This window comes from Daphnia pulex, chromosome 4 (genome assembly GCF_021134715.1).
Source record: "Daphnia pulex isolate KAP4 chromosome 4, ASM2113471v1".
Taxonomy (NCBI): Eukaryota; Metazoa; Arthropoda; class Branchiopoda; order Diplostraca; family Daphniidae; genus Daphnia; species Daphnia pulex.
Genome location: NC_060020.1, coordinates 6,194,618 through 6,208,117, shown reverse-complemented (window position 1 = coordinate 6,208,117; position 13,500 = coordinate 6,194,618). Strand labels below are relative to the sequence as shown.

The 13,500-nt window shown below is 40.9% G+C and overlaps 1 protein-coding gene across 1 annotated transcript; it reads right to left on the bottom strand.

Annotated features, from left to right (window-relative positions):
• Positions 1-1,264: 1,264 nt before the first annotated feature.
• Positions 1,265-13,058, bottom strand: LOC124192812 (G1/S-specific cyclin-D2-like). The gene is made up of 4 exons (XM_046586302.1): positions 12,590-13,058; positions 12,068-12,289; positions 7,596-7,824; positions 1,265-2,494 (listed from the first exon to the last, which is right to left on the bottom strand). The coding sequence occupies exons 1-4, from the start codon at positions 12,809-12,811 to the stop codon at positions 2,109-2,111; spliced, it is 1,059 nt and encodes a 352-aa protein (XP_046442258.1). The 5' UTR covers positions 12,812-13,058; the 3' UTR covers positions 1,265-2,108.
• Positions 13,059-13,500: the final 442 nt, after the last annotated feature.

Genomic DNA, 13,500 nt, shown 5'->3' with positions numbered 1-13,500 from the left:
TAAATAGAAAATCGTACATTGTTGCCGTCCTTGTGGTTCTCCTTTGATTGAAAAATCCCCCAGCGCTCTTTTTCTCAAACTTATTATTATGATGTAGATTATAAATAGATCCATTATATTGTTTACGGTCACGATAGGCTGACGATGGCGTGAAGAATTTGACACAACGGCTCAATCCCGCCGTCTGATGATTTTTCATTGAAATAAACCGCCTCTGGTGGGTCCCTCCATCAGTCCTTCTGAAGGAAAACAATTGACAGCTGTGAATGGGCTTTCGACCACGACCGTTGCGCTTTATTTTTTCTCCATTTTGCTTGGACGATTTTGATTCTCGAGCAGCTCCGCGGATCATTTCGACTATAAGAATAAGGCGAAAAGAGAGTGGGGGTGTCAGCCGAGATTTCCAGTTCTATCATTTACCATTTCATTCTCCGCTACAGTAGACAATAAAAAACCGAAAAAAAGGTATTAAAAAAGATGGAAAATAATAAAAACAGGTCGACAATATTTTTGGGGAAAAGAAGGAAAATACATCAAAAAGGAAATAAAAAAATAGTCACCAGGAGGTCTTGAGACAAAAAGAGTAAAAACAGTGCCGACAAAATATAACGCTCATCCTTGGTATACATGTATACATATATTTCTTAAAATATAGCTTATTTCTCTTTAATGTCTCTGGATGCTTTTTATCCCCTCTGGTTTAGTAGAGCACAAACTGCGTGATGGATGAACCCGTACACTTTTTTTGAATGAAAATGTTGGAATATCTCTCTGGAAAAAAATCTAACGGAATGTTGTCGTTTGTTCTTATTCTGAACGAAATAAAGAAACAAGGAAAACCGTTCACATTTTTTGTGGAAAAATTTTGATTTGTGTATTTACAACAACTTTTGTTTTGTTTTTTTGTTGGTTTTTTTAACTTTTTTCTTCTTCTTTCTTCATAATAGAGAAAAACACGCATTGGGGCCACAGTGTGTTCCATTACAAAATGATATGACACGTTTCCCCCCTATTTTTTTGAATAAATTTACTGCGATGAATAAATTGAACATTGGAACAAATGGGGCGCAGCAGTGGATAAAAAAACGGATTAAAATAATAAAAAAAAAAGTGAAATAAAATTAGGCGGTTTGACAAACAAAATGATTCGATATTAATCATCGGGACAGGGAAGGGAAATCATGAGGTTTTTAAAAAAGAAAACACATTTTTTGTTCTTTTTCTACGTTCTTTCACGGCTTGGTACACATAAAATAAATGGGAGTTTGCGGTGTAGGTTTGCTGTGTAGTGATGACGAATCGACTAGACATGGGGTAAAAAAAACTTAGAAACTACTTGAAATTGACGTGTGGTTTGATAAGTGGAGGGGCGACGAGGTATTTTGTTTGTTTTTCTTCAACAGAGTTTTTTTTTTAAACTTATGACAGAGAAACCAGCTTGGGGGCAGTGGAGACGGGATGTGTGTCTATAAATGGTTATATACGGAAAAAAGGAAATCAATCAAACATCAGCAGTAAAAGGAGAAAGAAAACGTTAAGGGGGCACACTCTCGAAGCACTGTTTGAACTGTTTTGGGAATTACATTGTAAACATTTTATTTGGAGGGGTAAGGATTATTCGGGTGGGATTCACTTTTTTAAAATTCTATGGCAAAAAAAAATATTTTTTTTTTGTTTGGTTTTTATCTTTTTTTAATTTTTATTTTATTAAAAAAATTCCAGTTTAAATACTATTTTTCCTTAAAATTAATTTTAAAAAAATAAAAAAAAAGCTTATTATTATATCTGTACATGACACTTTTGAGCCATAAACGTTTTTGTGTGATATAGGATATTTTAATTTTTTTTTGTGTGGTTATTTCAATACTTTTTTTTCTAATAATAATTAAAAAAAGAAACTAGGAATTTAAATTTAATTAAAATGAACGGCTCATCAGGTAATACTGTCTCAGTCGTCGGACAAAGTTTTTGTTGTGTCTTTCATCCTCTATTTTTTAAAATTGAATTATTATTTAAGTATTCAGGTGTTTTTGTTTTGGGGGGTAGAAAGGGTTGTTGTGATGAAGATTTAGCGTTTCTTATTTTTGTGTCCTGCGTAATGGATCATTTTAAAAGTGGATATCCTGGATGTCGGTGGGGGTTTCCGGCTGAACGTCCAATTCCCAACTACTCGTCGCCGTCTGCATTTTACTGTTTTTTACGTGAGGAAGTTGTTGTTGTTGTTGCTGCTGCTGCTGTTGTTGTTGCTGTTGTTGGAGGTGGTGGTCTTGTTGTTGCTGTTGAACAGAGGCCAACTGGGCGGCCATGAGGGATTCGACAGTCCGGACCAAGCTGGCTAACTGATGAGCATCGGTGGCCACCAAATCGGCTAGGAGACGCTCCTCACACGAAGGGTCGATGGTTGACGAAGAGGTCGTGAGACCCAGTCGGTTGATGGCCGCCGAAATGGAAGCCGCAGCGATCAAAGACGGACGTACTCTCATGTAATCCGTTTCTAAATAAAGAAAAGAAAGAGAAAATCCAGTTAAAAAATTGGAAACAGATTGAACCGAATAAATCCAGTCTCTTTTTTTTCTTCTTATTCCAAAATCTATCTATAAAGAAAAAAAAATAAGGGGGGAAGGATGTCATACATCCGATCTGGTTGCGCAAAAGAATACAAGAGGGGGGGGGGGAGAGGAAGTAAAAAGAAAAATGTCTATAGTGGTTTTGATATTCCTTTTGATCTTCCAATATAATACTACGTCTACTACTACTACTATGACAGCTGTTGCGAGAGGGAATATATATACCGGAAGGTTTTTTGGCCTTTTAAAAATGGCCGTCTAACACACGGGAGTGGCTGATCTCGTTTCTTTTGCCAAGCCACTGCCAAGCATTTTAAACAAACGAAAAGAAAAGAAAGAAAGAAGAAGCTTGTATAACCCATGGCCCCATCTACACCCTATAGCTGCAATACAATGGAAAGCGGCTCCAGCAGCCAGCCAGCCCAGGAGAGGATCCAGGTGCAACCCAAGTTTCCGCTATGTGTGTGTGTTGTGGGTGTTATGGGCGCGTGTGTGGATGGATGGATGGATGGATGAGGGGGGACCTTTAAAAATGGCGACACATCCCCTCACTGTCGCCTTATAGACACAATTTTGATGTTATTTTTCTGTATGTGTTGGATTTGATTAGATCCGAGGGAGGGTGGGGGGAATGGTAAGAGGAGGGGTATTTTTATGAACGAGCAGCGCACACGCTTGCACCCAGGTGTCGGTTTGGAAGCCAATAGAAAACGCACGTCACATCAGAGCAGACGGACAGAGAGGCAGGTGAGAGGCTGATGAATATTATCATCATGTCATTTCAATTGTTTAATAAATGAAAAAAGGAAGTAATCACTTCATTCGAGTCCAGCAAAAAAACAAACAAACTTTCAAAAAAGTTAATTTATTCTCTTTGTTTTTTTCTTGACCCAAAAAACCCAAACAAGAACCTTCAAATAATAATAAAACAAAACGAGTTGAATCCGCTACTGATTTTGTTTTGTTTCCCTTTCTGCGTCAAAATAATTAAGAAATGAACAGTTTTCTGGAAAAAGAGTTCAACGCACGTCTGACTCGCCATCCACTTCGATCCGGAAACGACCGGGAAGAAAAAAATAAAGAAACAAACACGCAACTTCCCTATTCAAAAATATTCAAATTCCCTTTCACAAAACTTTGTGTTTCAGCGCGGCTTTTGTGTTGAAAAAAAAAAGAGTTGTTTGAAAATTTACTCATTTAAGAAAATGAGGGTTTTTTAATGGAAATTCTTGTGAAGAGTTAATAGTTTCTGGCTTCCTTTTCGAGATTGCCTTTTTTTTTTTCTTCTTTCCTTTCCTCCTCGAGGGATAAAACACCACCAGCACAGTCGTTTTATTTTTTAATTTAGAGAAAGGAAAGGTTACACGACACCAAAGGGCGAGTTACGACATGCGCTCGACTTTAACAAGATATAAATACGTTTTTTTTTTCTTCTTCTAGCTTCCAAGACGATACGGAACCCTTGGCGGTCGAGGGTAAAGAGACAGGGACCAGATGGGTAGCGAGCGTAGCTGAATTTTCCATTTCGGGTGTTTTTGAATGGGATCTTGACCTTCTTTTCCCCAACTTGGGTAATATTTATATGGACTAGAAAAAAGAAATCGGACCGGAAACCTTGAAGTCAACTAAATTCCAGTTGCTCCAACCAAAGAATAATAATAATAATAATAAAAAATATAAACTACTACCCACTTTTTGAAAGGTAATAATAATTGAGCAGCTAGAAGTAAAACCAACTTTCATCGGACCCCGTCCTGATTTTCATCTTCAACATTCAAATCAATTTCCCAATCACAAAAGCCAGCGAGTTTTTCTATTTTAAAACCACCAGAGGCTAAACCTAAACCAAGTCTGATTAGATCAAAGAGTCTCAGATTGCACCTTGTCGCCGTTGGCCGTCATCACATCTGCCGCAAATAGAAACACAATTTGAGCGCAAAAGAGCCAAAGCGGCACGTGCCCCACTTTTCTCTCCTTGAAAAACGAGTATTATTTTCTTACGAGATATTGTCGATTGTGTTACCGTGAATAAAAAGGTGACCACCTTCTTCCTTCCCCTAGCCGTCCAGGTGTTGCGTCAACGGACGCCATTGTCGTCACTTCCCCCCTCTCCCAAGAAAAACAAGACGACGTCTGCAAAAGTGGTTTCTATAGAATCGACGACGACGATGACATCTGCCCCTTGGTAAAAATTTTCGTCCTCCTCAAGACGCCCAGTCACCCCATTTTTAAAAAGGATCCGGCGTGCGCATCAGCTGTTTCCTTCCTTTTTTTGGCAAGCCGAAGAAAAGTCCTCTTTTGTTAACGACGACGACGCCTGGCGTCGCGGCCGATAACATAATCCCCCAAAAACACACAATAGAGAATACACATTTATTCTTCCCAAAAAGAAAAGAAGGATCGCAAGGAAGAACCCCCCCTCGGGGAGGGCGAGACACAGGATGTGTGTAAGAAAAACGTTACGACACAGGACCCTATTATATAACAAAGCCGGAAGAACAAAATTTCTCTCCCCCCATCTATTTTTTTTTCTACTTCCCCCTTTTCAATTTTCCTTGTCATCAGAGACACAAGACCGCACGATTGAACCAACCCCTTTTCTCTTTTATTCCTCCAACTGATTTTTCTCTTCCCGAAGATTATTCGTGTCGCAATCAATTGTGTTGACTGGTCTTGTTACTGGTTTGCATCTGCTCTCCGTGTGTGTGAACCGTTGAGAAAACTCGGGAGAGGGTGTGTTTTTGTTCTTTTCTTGACACATTCGTCCCACAACAGATTCTACCCCAATTTTCTTCAAAAGGGGTTTTTTTAGATTTGGTGGAAAACCGTTTTTCCTAACTCTCCATCATTTACACAAGAAAACAACAACTGGAAACTGGAACAATTATACAGGCGGCCATGATTGGGGCAAAGTGTCGAAGCCGATATGTACAAGGGAAAAAGGGGGGCCACCAAAACAGAAACCTGCTGAGTTCATTGGGCTCAGAGGAGAAAAAAATCCTTGGGTCTTCTTCTTCTTATGGTGTACCCCCTCAAAGCATTCCAAAGTTCCCTTTTTTTCTTCTTCTTCTTCCCCCCCTCAAGACCTTCTTCTTTCAACGTCGAGGCCGATCAAAAGAAGAAGATATCCTCCACGAGTTTCACGTTTCTTTTTTTTTCTTCTTCTTCTTTCCTTTGGCCTCTTTCCATCTTCTTCTTCTTTTACCACCATCATCATTCCTCTTCTTCTCTTTCTTACCCCCGCCGAACGATGCAACCCAGAAAGAAGAATATCATAATAACAAACGAAAATCCGGATCGTCTTGTTCTCTCTCGCATGGAGGGGGAATGATCCAGCATCCTTCGGGACATTTTTCCCGGTCAGACATGAGAGAAATTTTTTTGAGTTGTGGAATGTTGAAAGCCAACGGGACGATTGTAAAAATCAGAGAGAAATATATAGATCCTACAGGCGTGTCATAATGATAATCAAAAGTAAATATAGAAGGCCGTACATTTGAATACAAAGGGAGGAAGAGCCCGCATCTATTGGGAGCATCAAGACATTCCATTGAAACGATCGCGTTCGTTTGTCCGATTGTGGGGAGTGTCTGAGTTGGTCGGCCTTTTGTATTTGATAGGGACCCCTCATGTTGTTATTATTATCATCATCAGGCCTACGGTTCTGTAATCATCGAGGCGCTCACAACTTTTTTCTTCCAAGTTTTGTTTTCTTCCATTCACAAAACAACAAGAAAAATAAAAAATCCCTGGCCAAAAAGATTAAAAAAAAAACAATGAATGAAAACCACCAGAGGCCTATGTACATCCTCACAGATGGGTCTATAGGGGCTCCTCCTACTTCTTCTTTTCCCCCCACATAGGCCTATTACTTTTCTTGGGGCCATAACATGATCAAGAGACTTGTGTGAGCAAAAAGAATAGGAGGGGGAGAGAGAGAGACAAGGCAAATTAGTTGGCTGGAATGTGAGGGACCAAAAAGAAGAAGAAGAAGAAGAGAACAAATAAACAAGTGAAGCATACTTTCTTGGGAGGGCCCGAGCTCGTATGACCGCGGGAGAAGAAGAAGAAGAAGCGGCGCCTCAACGCTAATGTGGCATTTCCGCCGCTGCTGGGGCCTCTGGTTTCTTATCCTACACCTACACAACATCTCTTGACCTCTCTATAGAACCTCACCAAGCGCAAACTTAAAAAAAGCGAATTTTTCTTTTCTTACTATTCGGTTGCGCGTTTGACAGGTGGTGTGTGTGCGCTCTTATTCAACTTTGTCGGTTGATTGCTTCCATTGCGCAAACAAAAATACAAACAAGAAGAAGAAAAAGACGGTGCATGGGATGTTCTTTTCAAGAAAACCCAATTTTTTAAAAAAGTTTGCGCTTGACCAATCAATTTCAGCCAGACAGATTTTTTCTTTCGAGTTTCGCGCAATTTCTCATCGTTGTAATATTAAAAGCTCATTTGAATATTCAATCTGCCAAAGTCAACACTGAAGGTTGAGAGATGAGGAGAACCCTGAAAACATGATCCCTCACAAAAGTTCTTTTTCGCATGTTATGATCCATCAATACGTATAGACGCACAGACATTTCGTGTGTCTGCCATTACAAAATAAAAATTGAGAGAGGGGGGCCCAAACAGAAACTTTAACTAGAGAGAGGGGGGATACTTGACTGTATGTGTATAGTACTGCTGGGCTGTGTGGAGGCATCGAATAGCTCCAATGTATAAACATCTGTCCATGTAAAATGGGGGAAGGGGGGGTCTGCTGCTGCGCTATTGGTGCGTGTGTTCCACACGAAACGCTCTTTGAATGGATCGCTTTTTTCATGATTACAATAATAGTAGAGAGAGAGAAGAGGGGAAAAAATAAAAGATGAAACAGCTGCTCGGGCTGGTTCGGCCGGGATCATCTGCTTCGTTCACCGCAGCGTGTAGATACATTCTTTTTAAAATTTTCGCTCGGCAAAAGAACTTTGATTGACCCCCTAACATAAGATGAGATGAGAATAAAAAGTTTGGGATGTTTACCTGTGCAGCAGAGGCTGACGTAGGTGAGGGCGTGAGCGCGGAGAACGGTGGCGCTGTCTCTGACGGATCCCGTCGACTGGAGGACATGACGGCCGCTGCTGTTTGTGACTGGAGAGGAGGAAGAAGATGACGACAGATCGAGGCGCTCCATCAGGTGGTCGACAAAGTCAAAGGCCGTCACGCCCGACACGTCCCATCCAAGTTTGCCCAGCAGCAGCATTTCCCAGACCTGTGATTTGTCCAAAGAATGAAATTTATTTGACGGCCAAGGCAATGGCAGAAACATTCAGGGGCAACTCTCCAAAAGAATCAAAAACAAAACAAAAAAGGTGGACGGAAAAACAAAAGATAAGACGAAAAGAATCTGACAAGGGCGCGACCCAGCGACAACATTTTATGGGGTTTTTTCAAGAGTATCATAATCCAACCGCAGGGTCTCGAGTCAAAACAAAAAGGGCACAAAAACAATCAGGTCGAAATTTATTGTTTCCAGGAGATGTATAAAAACGTCAATTAACCTTCAATCAGGGGCCTTGATGAAACCGAAATATCTAAAAAGATTCAGTTGTGTTTTGTTTCTCTTTGTTGGTGTGGCTCCTTGACTTTGTTTCTTATCTTATCTGTACGTGTAGTAGTAGTAGTGCGCAGTAAAAAAGTTGAAAAGAGAAAAAAAAGGGCAATTTACGAGACAACCAGAAATGTTTCTTGTAAAGCGGCGAAATTCTTATAAGCCAAAAAGGGGATAATTCCCCCCCGTGTCGGATCTAGACTGATTTATCCCTAAAAGAAAGAAAAAGAAAAAGATTCTTGTGTTTTTCTCTCTCCGCAGGTATACACATCCAGCAGGTTTTTATTTTTTGAATTCAATATAATCAAGTTAAAATGTCACACTTGGTGAGAGTATTGGCGAAAGCTAATCGCTTGGGTAATTGGAATAAGAAGAATTTTGTGCCAAGGAGGAGTCGACCAATGACAAAGAAGAGAAAGTTGGATCCATCGGCAGCAGCAGCCCAGTGTAAACAACATTGGGGCATGGATCTGGATGATCTGCATCTCTATGATGGAAGATCCAGCAGGTCATCCAGGGGGGAGAGAGCCGAAAAAGGAAAAGAAAAATGGCCACCATCCATCACGCCGCGAAAAAAAGAGAAGAAGAAGAGGGAGGACGGGCCACAACCTCCCCTTGAAGTTGGTTCCAAAATGGAATGTGCCGGCCCAAAGGTTGACCAAAGGGCCCCCCCTTACCAAATGGTGGTGGTCACCTCTCGACTCTCATTCGCTGGAATTTTTTCCTGTATTTTTTCGCCGCTCTTCGTGACTTTGAAAGAAACTTTTCCCTCCTCCTCTTTCGGTGCTTTGAGAGATGATTACACTGCGGGTTTTATTTTTTTCTTCTGACTCGGGTCCCATGATGATAACAACCAGCCAAGACAAACGTTCAAAACCATTGATTTGCTCGCGTGTGTACCTCTTCTCGCCAAGATATAGGGAAAAAACAAACCCAAATAAATACAAAAAGGAGCGACATCTCTTACTTCTTATACACTAGACCGAAAATCATTTCACCCCTCAGCAGAGCAAGGCCCAATGCCAATCACTAAACCCAAAAAGGTCGGCGTCGGGGGAACTTTTGACAGGTGCGCGCCAATATGTCTGCATACCTGTTTGTGTGTGTGTGATTTCATCACTGGAGCCTTTCTATCACTGCGTTGCTGCTTTTAAAAATAAACGTTATGATGTCCACCAAAGTCTCACACGTTTATTTCATGAAAAATCATTTTCCCCTGGTCCACTAAAAAGGTTTTTCTTCGTCCCTAGGTGCCGACAAGAAAATGCGTATAAATTTTTTGGGGGGTTCTACCCCCCGACCGAGCGGCTCATTAGACCCAATTTCCAATTCGTAAGACCCCCTCCATTTTGTGCTTGGACCATCTTTCAACGAGCCTCACGTCGAGAGCCAGTCGACAACTTTCGAAATGAAATTATAACACAGCAGGCATCGATTACGTGTGGGAAAGAAAGGGAATTCGTCAGGATCTCCTTCTTCTTCTGTCTAAAGGAAGGAAAAAAGAATTCTTCTTTTACGACAAATGACCCCAAAGTGACTGGACGGAATGTTGAAACACAAATTCCTTCCAACCCCCTTCGACTTCTTCTTCTTTAAAGATATTTATGACGACTGCAGAACCTAACGGATTAAAAGGTCGGCGCAAGAGGAACAAGTAAGAAAAACAGGTAGGAAAACAAAATTCTGCACGTGACATCCGTATCCTTTCCATTCCGCCAGCTCCTTGATCCATGAATGATGATTGTATAACTCTTTCATGTTATCGAGGGGGTTGACACACACAAACACCTATTCACCTCCAGTCGAGGAGTAATGATCCGCCGTTCTAACCCTTTTTTCCTGCTTACATATACAAAAACATTCCAACTACAAGCTAACTATACTACTACTACTATTACACTTGACCAAAACAAATCTGCGGAGAAAATGTTTGTGGCTCCAGCCGGAACTGATCGTTTGCTTCATCATTTCCCGTCTTATTTTTCTTCTTCAGCATCTCTCTAGTGAAGTGTGTGTGTATATAATACCACCATCTTTTTCTTTATTCTCCCCCCTCCAACAACACACGAGTTGACACGTCAAGGAGGCACGCAGAAAGAGAGTCTCTCCTACAAGGAGAGGGGAGAGCCCCATGTCAAAGAGATAATTTGAACGAAAAAGAAGTCTCGGATATCTGGGGCCTGTTGTTGTTGTTTGCCTAGGGTCTTTCTGCCAGTGTGTAATTCAAAGCTTCTTTTCTCCGCTTGAGAAAAGACCAGAGGATAAAGAAGAAGAAGAAGAGGGTCATCCATTGAACAAACATCGGCGGAAGTTGCTCCTCCATTTCCTCTGCTCTTGTTTTGCACAAATTCACACACACAAGACCGGAATCACTACAACTATTATTTTTAAGGAAATTGAAAAATATTCGCTTTTTTAAAAGTAAACTGTCGTAAAAATAAAAACGGCGACGATGATGACGGGCATTGTGAGTGGCCGTGTGTTATGGTCAAGCACGCCGCTGACATTTCTTTTCCCAGAAAAAAGGAAGTCGTCACTCGAACCTTTTTTCTTTCTAGTTATATTAGACGTTTAACTACTGCCGCCGTCGCCGCCCTGAAATAAATCGGCGCCTGTGTTTCTTTTCCCAAAGCCCATCAAAGTTTTACACACCAGTCGGGGGCTATATCCGTTTTGTGTGTGTTCAAAAATAAAAAAAAAAGTAAAAAGTTTTTCTTTTTATTAGCCCTTTTTAACCTCTCCGACCTTTAACACTCGAAGAAGAAGAAGAAGAAAGTGGGTGGGAACTTTTTTGTTTTGTTTCTAAGTATACAGAGACCATGGGTCAACTCCCTCCTTTCCGTTAAAAGAAAAGGAAGAAAAATATAACCAATAAAAATATACTTTTATATATACTATATATATATATATAAATAAAATAAGTATCCCCAAGAAAAAGGAATATACAAGGGGGCAATTGTTTAAACTGAGAGAGCGACATTCCGTTGGCTCCTTAAGATTTTTTCGGTTATATTATTTGTGTACAGTGTGTGTGTGTGTGTGTCCGCTCTAACAAAGAGAGAAGCTAGTAGGGGCCCCACAGTGGATAAACAAACCTGTTACTTTTCTCCGCGCTTAAAGCCTCTGGTCCTCCTTGGGTCAAGGAGTCAACACACACACAGCGCGCAAACATAACCATTTTTCTCACATGAATATATTTTTAAGAAAGAAAGAAAGAGGAGAGGTTTTCTTGTGAATGACCATCAGGGGCCGCCTCCCACTCTACTTTGATGATCAAGCCCGGCTCCCCCCCTCCTCTACCCAACAACAACCGGATGGTTAGAGTTGTGTCCATTTCGGCAACTTTTTAGAGGTCACAAGAACGTTTTTTTTAAATAATTTTGAAAAGAAAGAAAACGTTGCCGAAACGTGTCATTTTCTTTTTTTGACACATGGAAAAAATGAAGACCTCCCCTTAACTCCCCCCCCCCCTCAAAGAGTGACAAGTATTATATTTTTGAATGTGTGTGTGTGTTTTTTTTCTTCCTACTACCCCATTATGTCTGGGACCGTGAAAAAGGTCAAGTGACAGGTCGCCTTTTCGACACCTCCCTTTCATCACCATCGAGTCATTCATTCACTAACAAACAAAAAGGTTTTTATAAAAATGTCTCCCATGAAGAAGAAACAAAAATTAAAAAATCTTCCTGGTTGCCGGGTGGTCACGTGGACTTGAAAGTAATTGTTATCAGGTGCTGGGGGTCGGCCCACACAAGTTTATAGTGCAACACACACGTGACGTGTAAAAGAAAAAATTTGTGAACGTCATAAAGATAAAACCAAAAAATCAACAGATAGATTTGAGAGCAAATAATCAACAATTCCTAGTATTGACAAAAATAAATAATGGCTAGAATTTACTGACCCTGATCTGAGCTGGTGTGACGCTGTAATCGGTGTAGTAGACGAGCAGATCGACACCGATGGGCCGGCACTGACGCAACTTGCTGGCCGTTAGTAGACAGACACAGCCGAGTAGTTGCAGTTGGCATCGTTGAAGAACGGCCGCTTCTAAAGCCAAGAAACGATCCAGCAAGTTGACAGCCAATGGGAAAACCTGTTCCTCGCAGTTTTGCTCCTCAGTCACCTGTTGTTATACATGTCGGTTCAATGAATTTTGGTTTCTTTTCTTTTCTTAAAATATACACACTCGAAAGTGCAATTGCCTTTTTTATTTTTTAAAAAAGGTCTTAAACCAGGGGGTGGGTGAGCAAAAAGAAAAAGAAAGATGGCCTCCCACCCACCAAAAAAAGGTCACTACACTCTTAAGGATTTAAAGGGCGAAGACTTTTCCATAGAAACAAGGTCAAAGAAAACCTTGGAAAAGTCATCAACTTTTGTTTAATTCTACTTTCGTGGAAATTCAATTGGAATAGGGGGCAATTACCTCGAGCATCCAGGTAGTGACGACACGACGCATGTAGGGCTGCAATTCAGAGGTGCTGGTCGGTGCGAAATAATCGCTGGATGGAACGGAAAACATTTCCAATCTGAGCAATTGTTGCAAAACTCGTCGATCCGTCATTATGGCAGGATCTCTGGCAGCCACCGGCATCACTTCCGGACACGCATCGGCGCACAACAGCAATTCATTCGACATCATCGACATTCTTCTGAGTGTGTTTAGTTATTGAGAGAGGGATTGTGTAAAAATTCGATTGATAAAAATTGGCACCGATTGATAATAATCCGAATCAAAATGTTTTCGTCAATGTTTAGTCTCTTTAAATTGAAATGGTTCACACACACGGAGCACAACAACTGAACGACCCGTTCGACGTACGAGTCCAGACACAACTGGGATAACCACGACCACGTTTTTAGAACCTATCCCCCCAGTACTTATTTTTTCGTCCCCCCCCCCCTTCCACCTCTCCTAGGTTTCACAGATGGTGTCGCTAGTACCGCCAACTTCCGCTAGGAGCATAGCCCCCTCCCAGAAACCCCCACAGGTCTTTTTTTTAACTACCACCCAACTCTCTCTAGATATATTCCTTATCCCATTTTTGGCTAAAGTGCAATCAGTCGGCGGCAATCTCGTGAAAATTTCTTGAATATTTTAAAAATAAAAAAAAAATAAATGGTTGGAAATTGAAATTGAATAAGGTATACGTGTAAACATAACTCGATGACGGGAAAATACTATTCGTCCAGGAAGGCGTGAAGACCCGAAAGAGTCTCTATTGAAATAAGTCAAATTCCGATCTCTACTACTACGACGACTACTACTATCAAATAGTTTGTAGAAGCCGTGTGTTAAAGGCTCTCCGACTCCAATCTCAATAAATTTCCAAAATT

Coding starts and splice junctions, on each gene's coding strand:
- LOC124192812 (XM_046586302.1), bottom strand. CDS start 12,811: ATGTCGATGATGTCGAATGAATTGCTGTTGTGCGCCGATGCGTGTCCG. Junction 12,290..12,589: donor TCACTACCTGGATGCTCGAG/GTAATTGCCCCC, acceptor GTATAACAACAG/GTGACTGAGGAGCAAAACTG. Junction 7,825..12,067: donor TCACACCAGCTCAGATCAGG/GTCAGTAAATTC, acceptor GACAAATCACAG/GTCTGGGAAATGCTGCTGCT.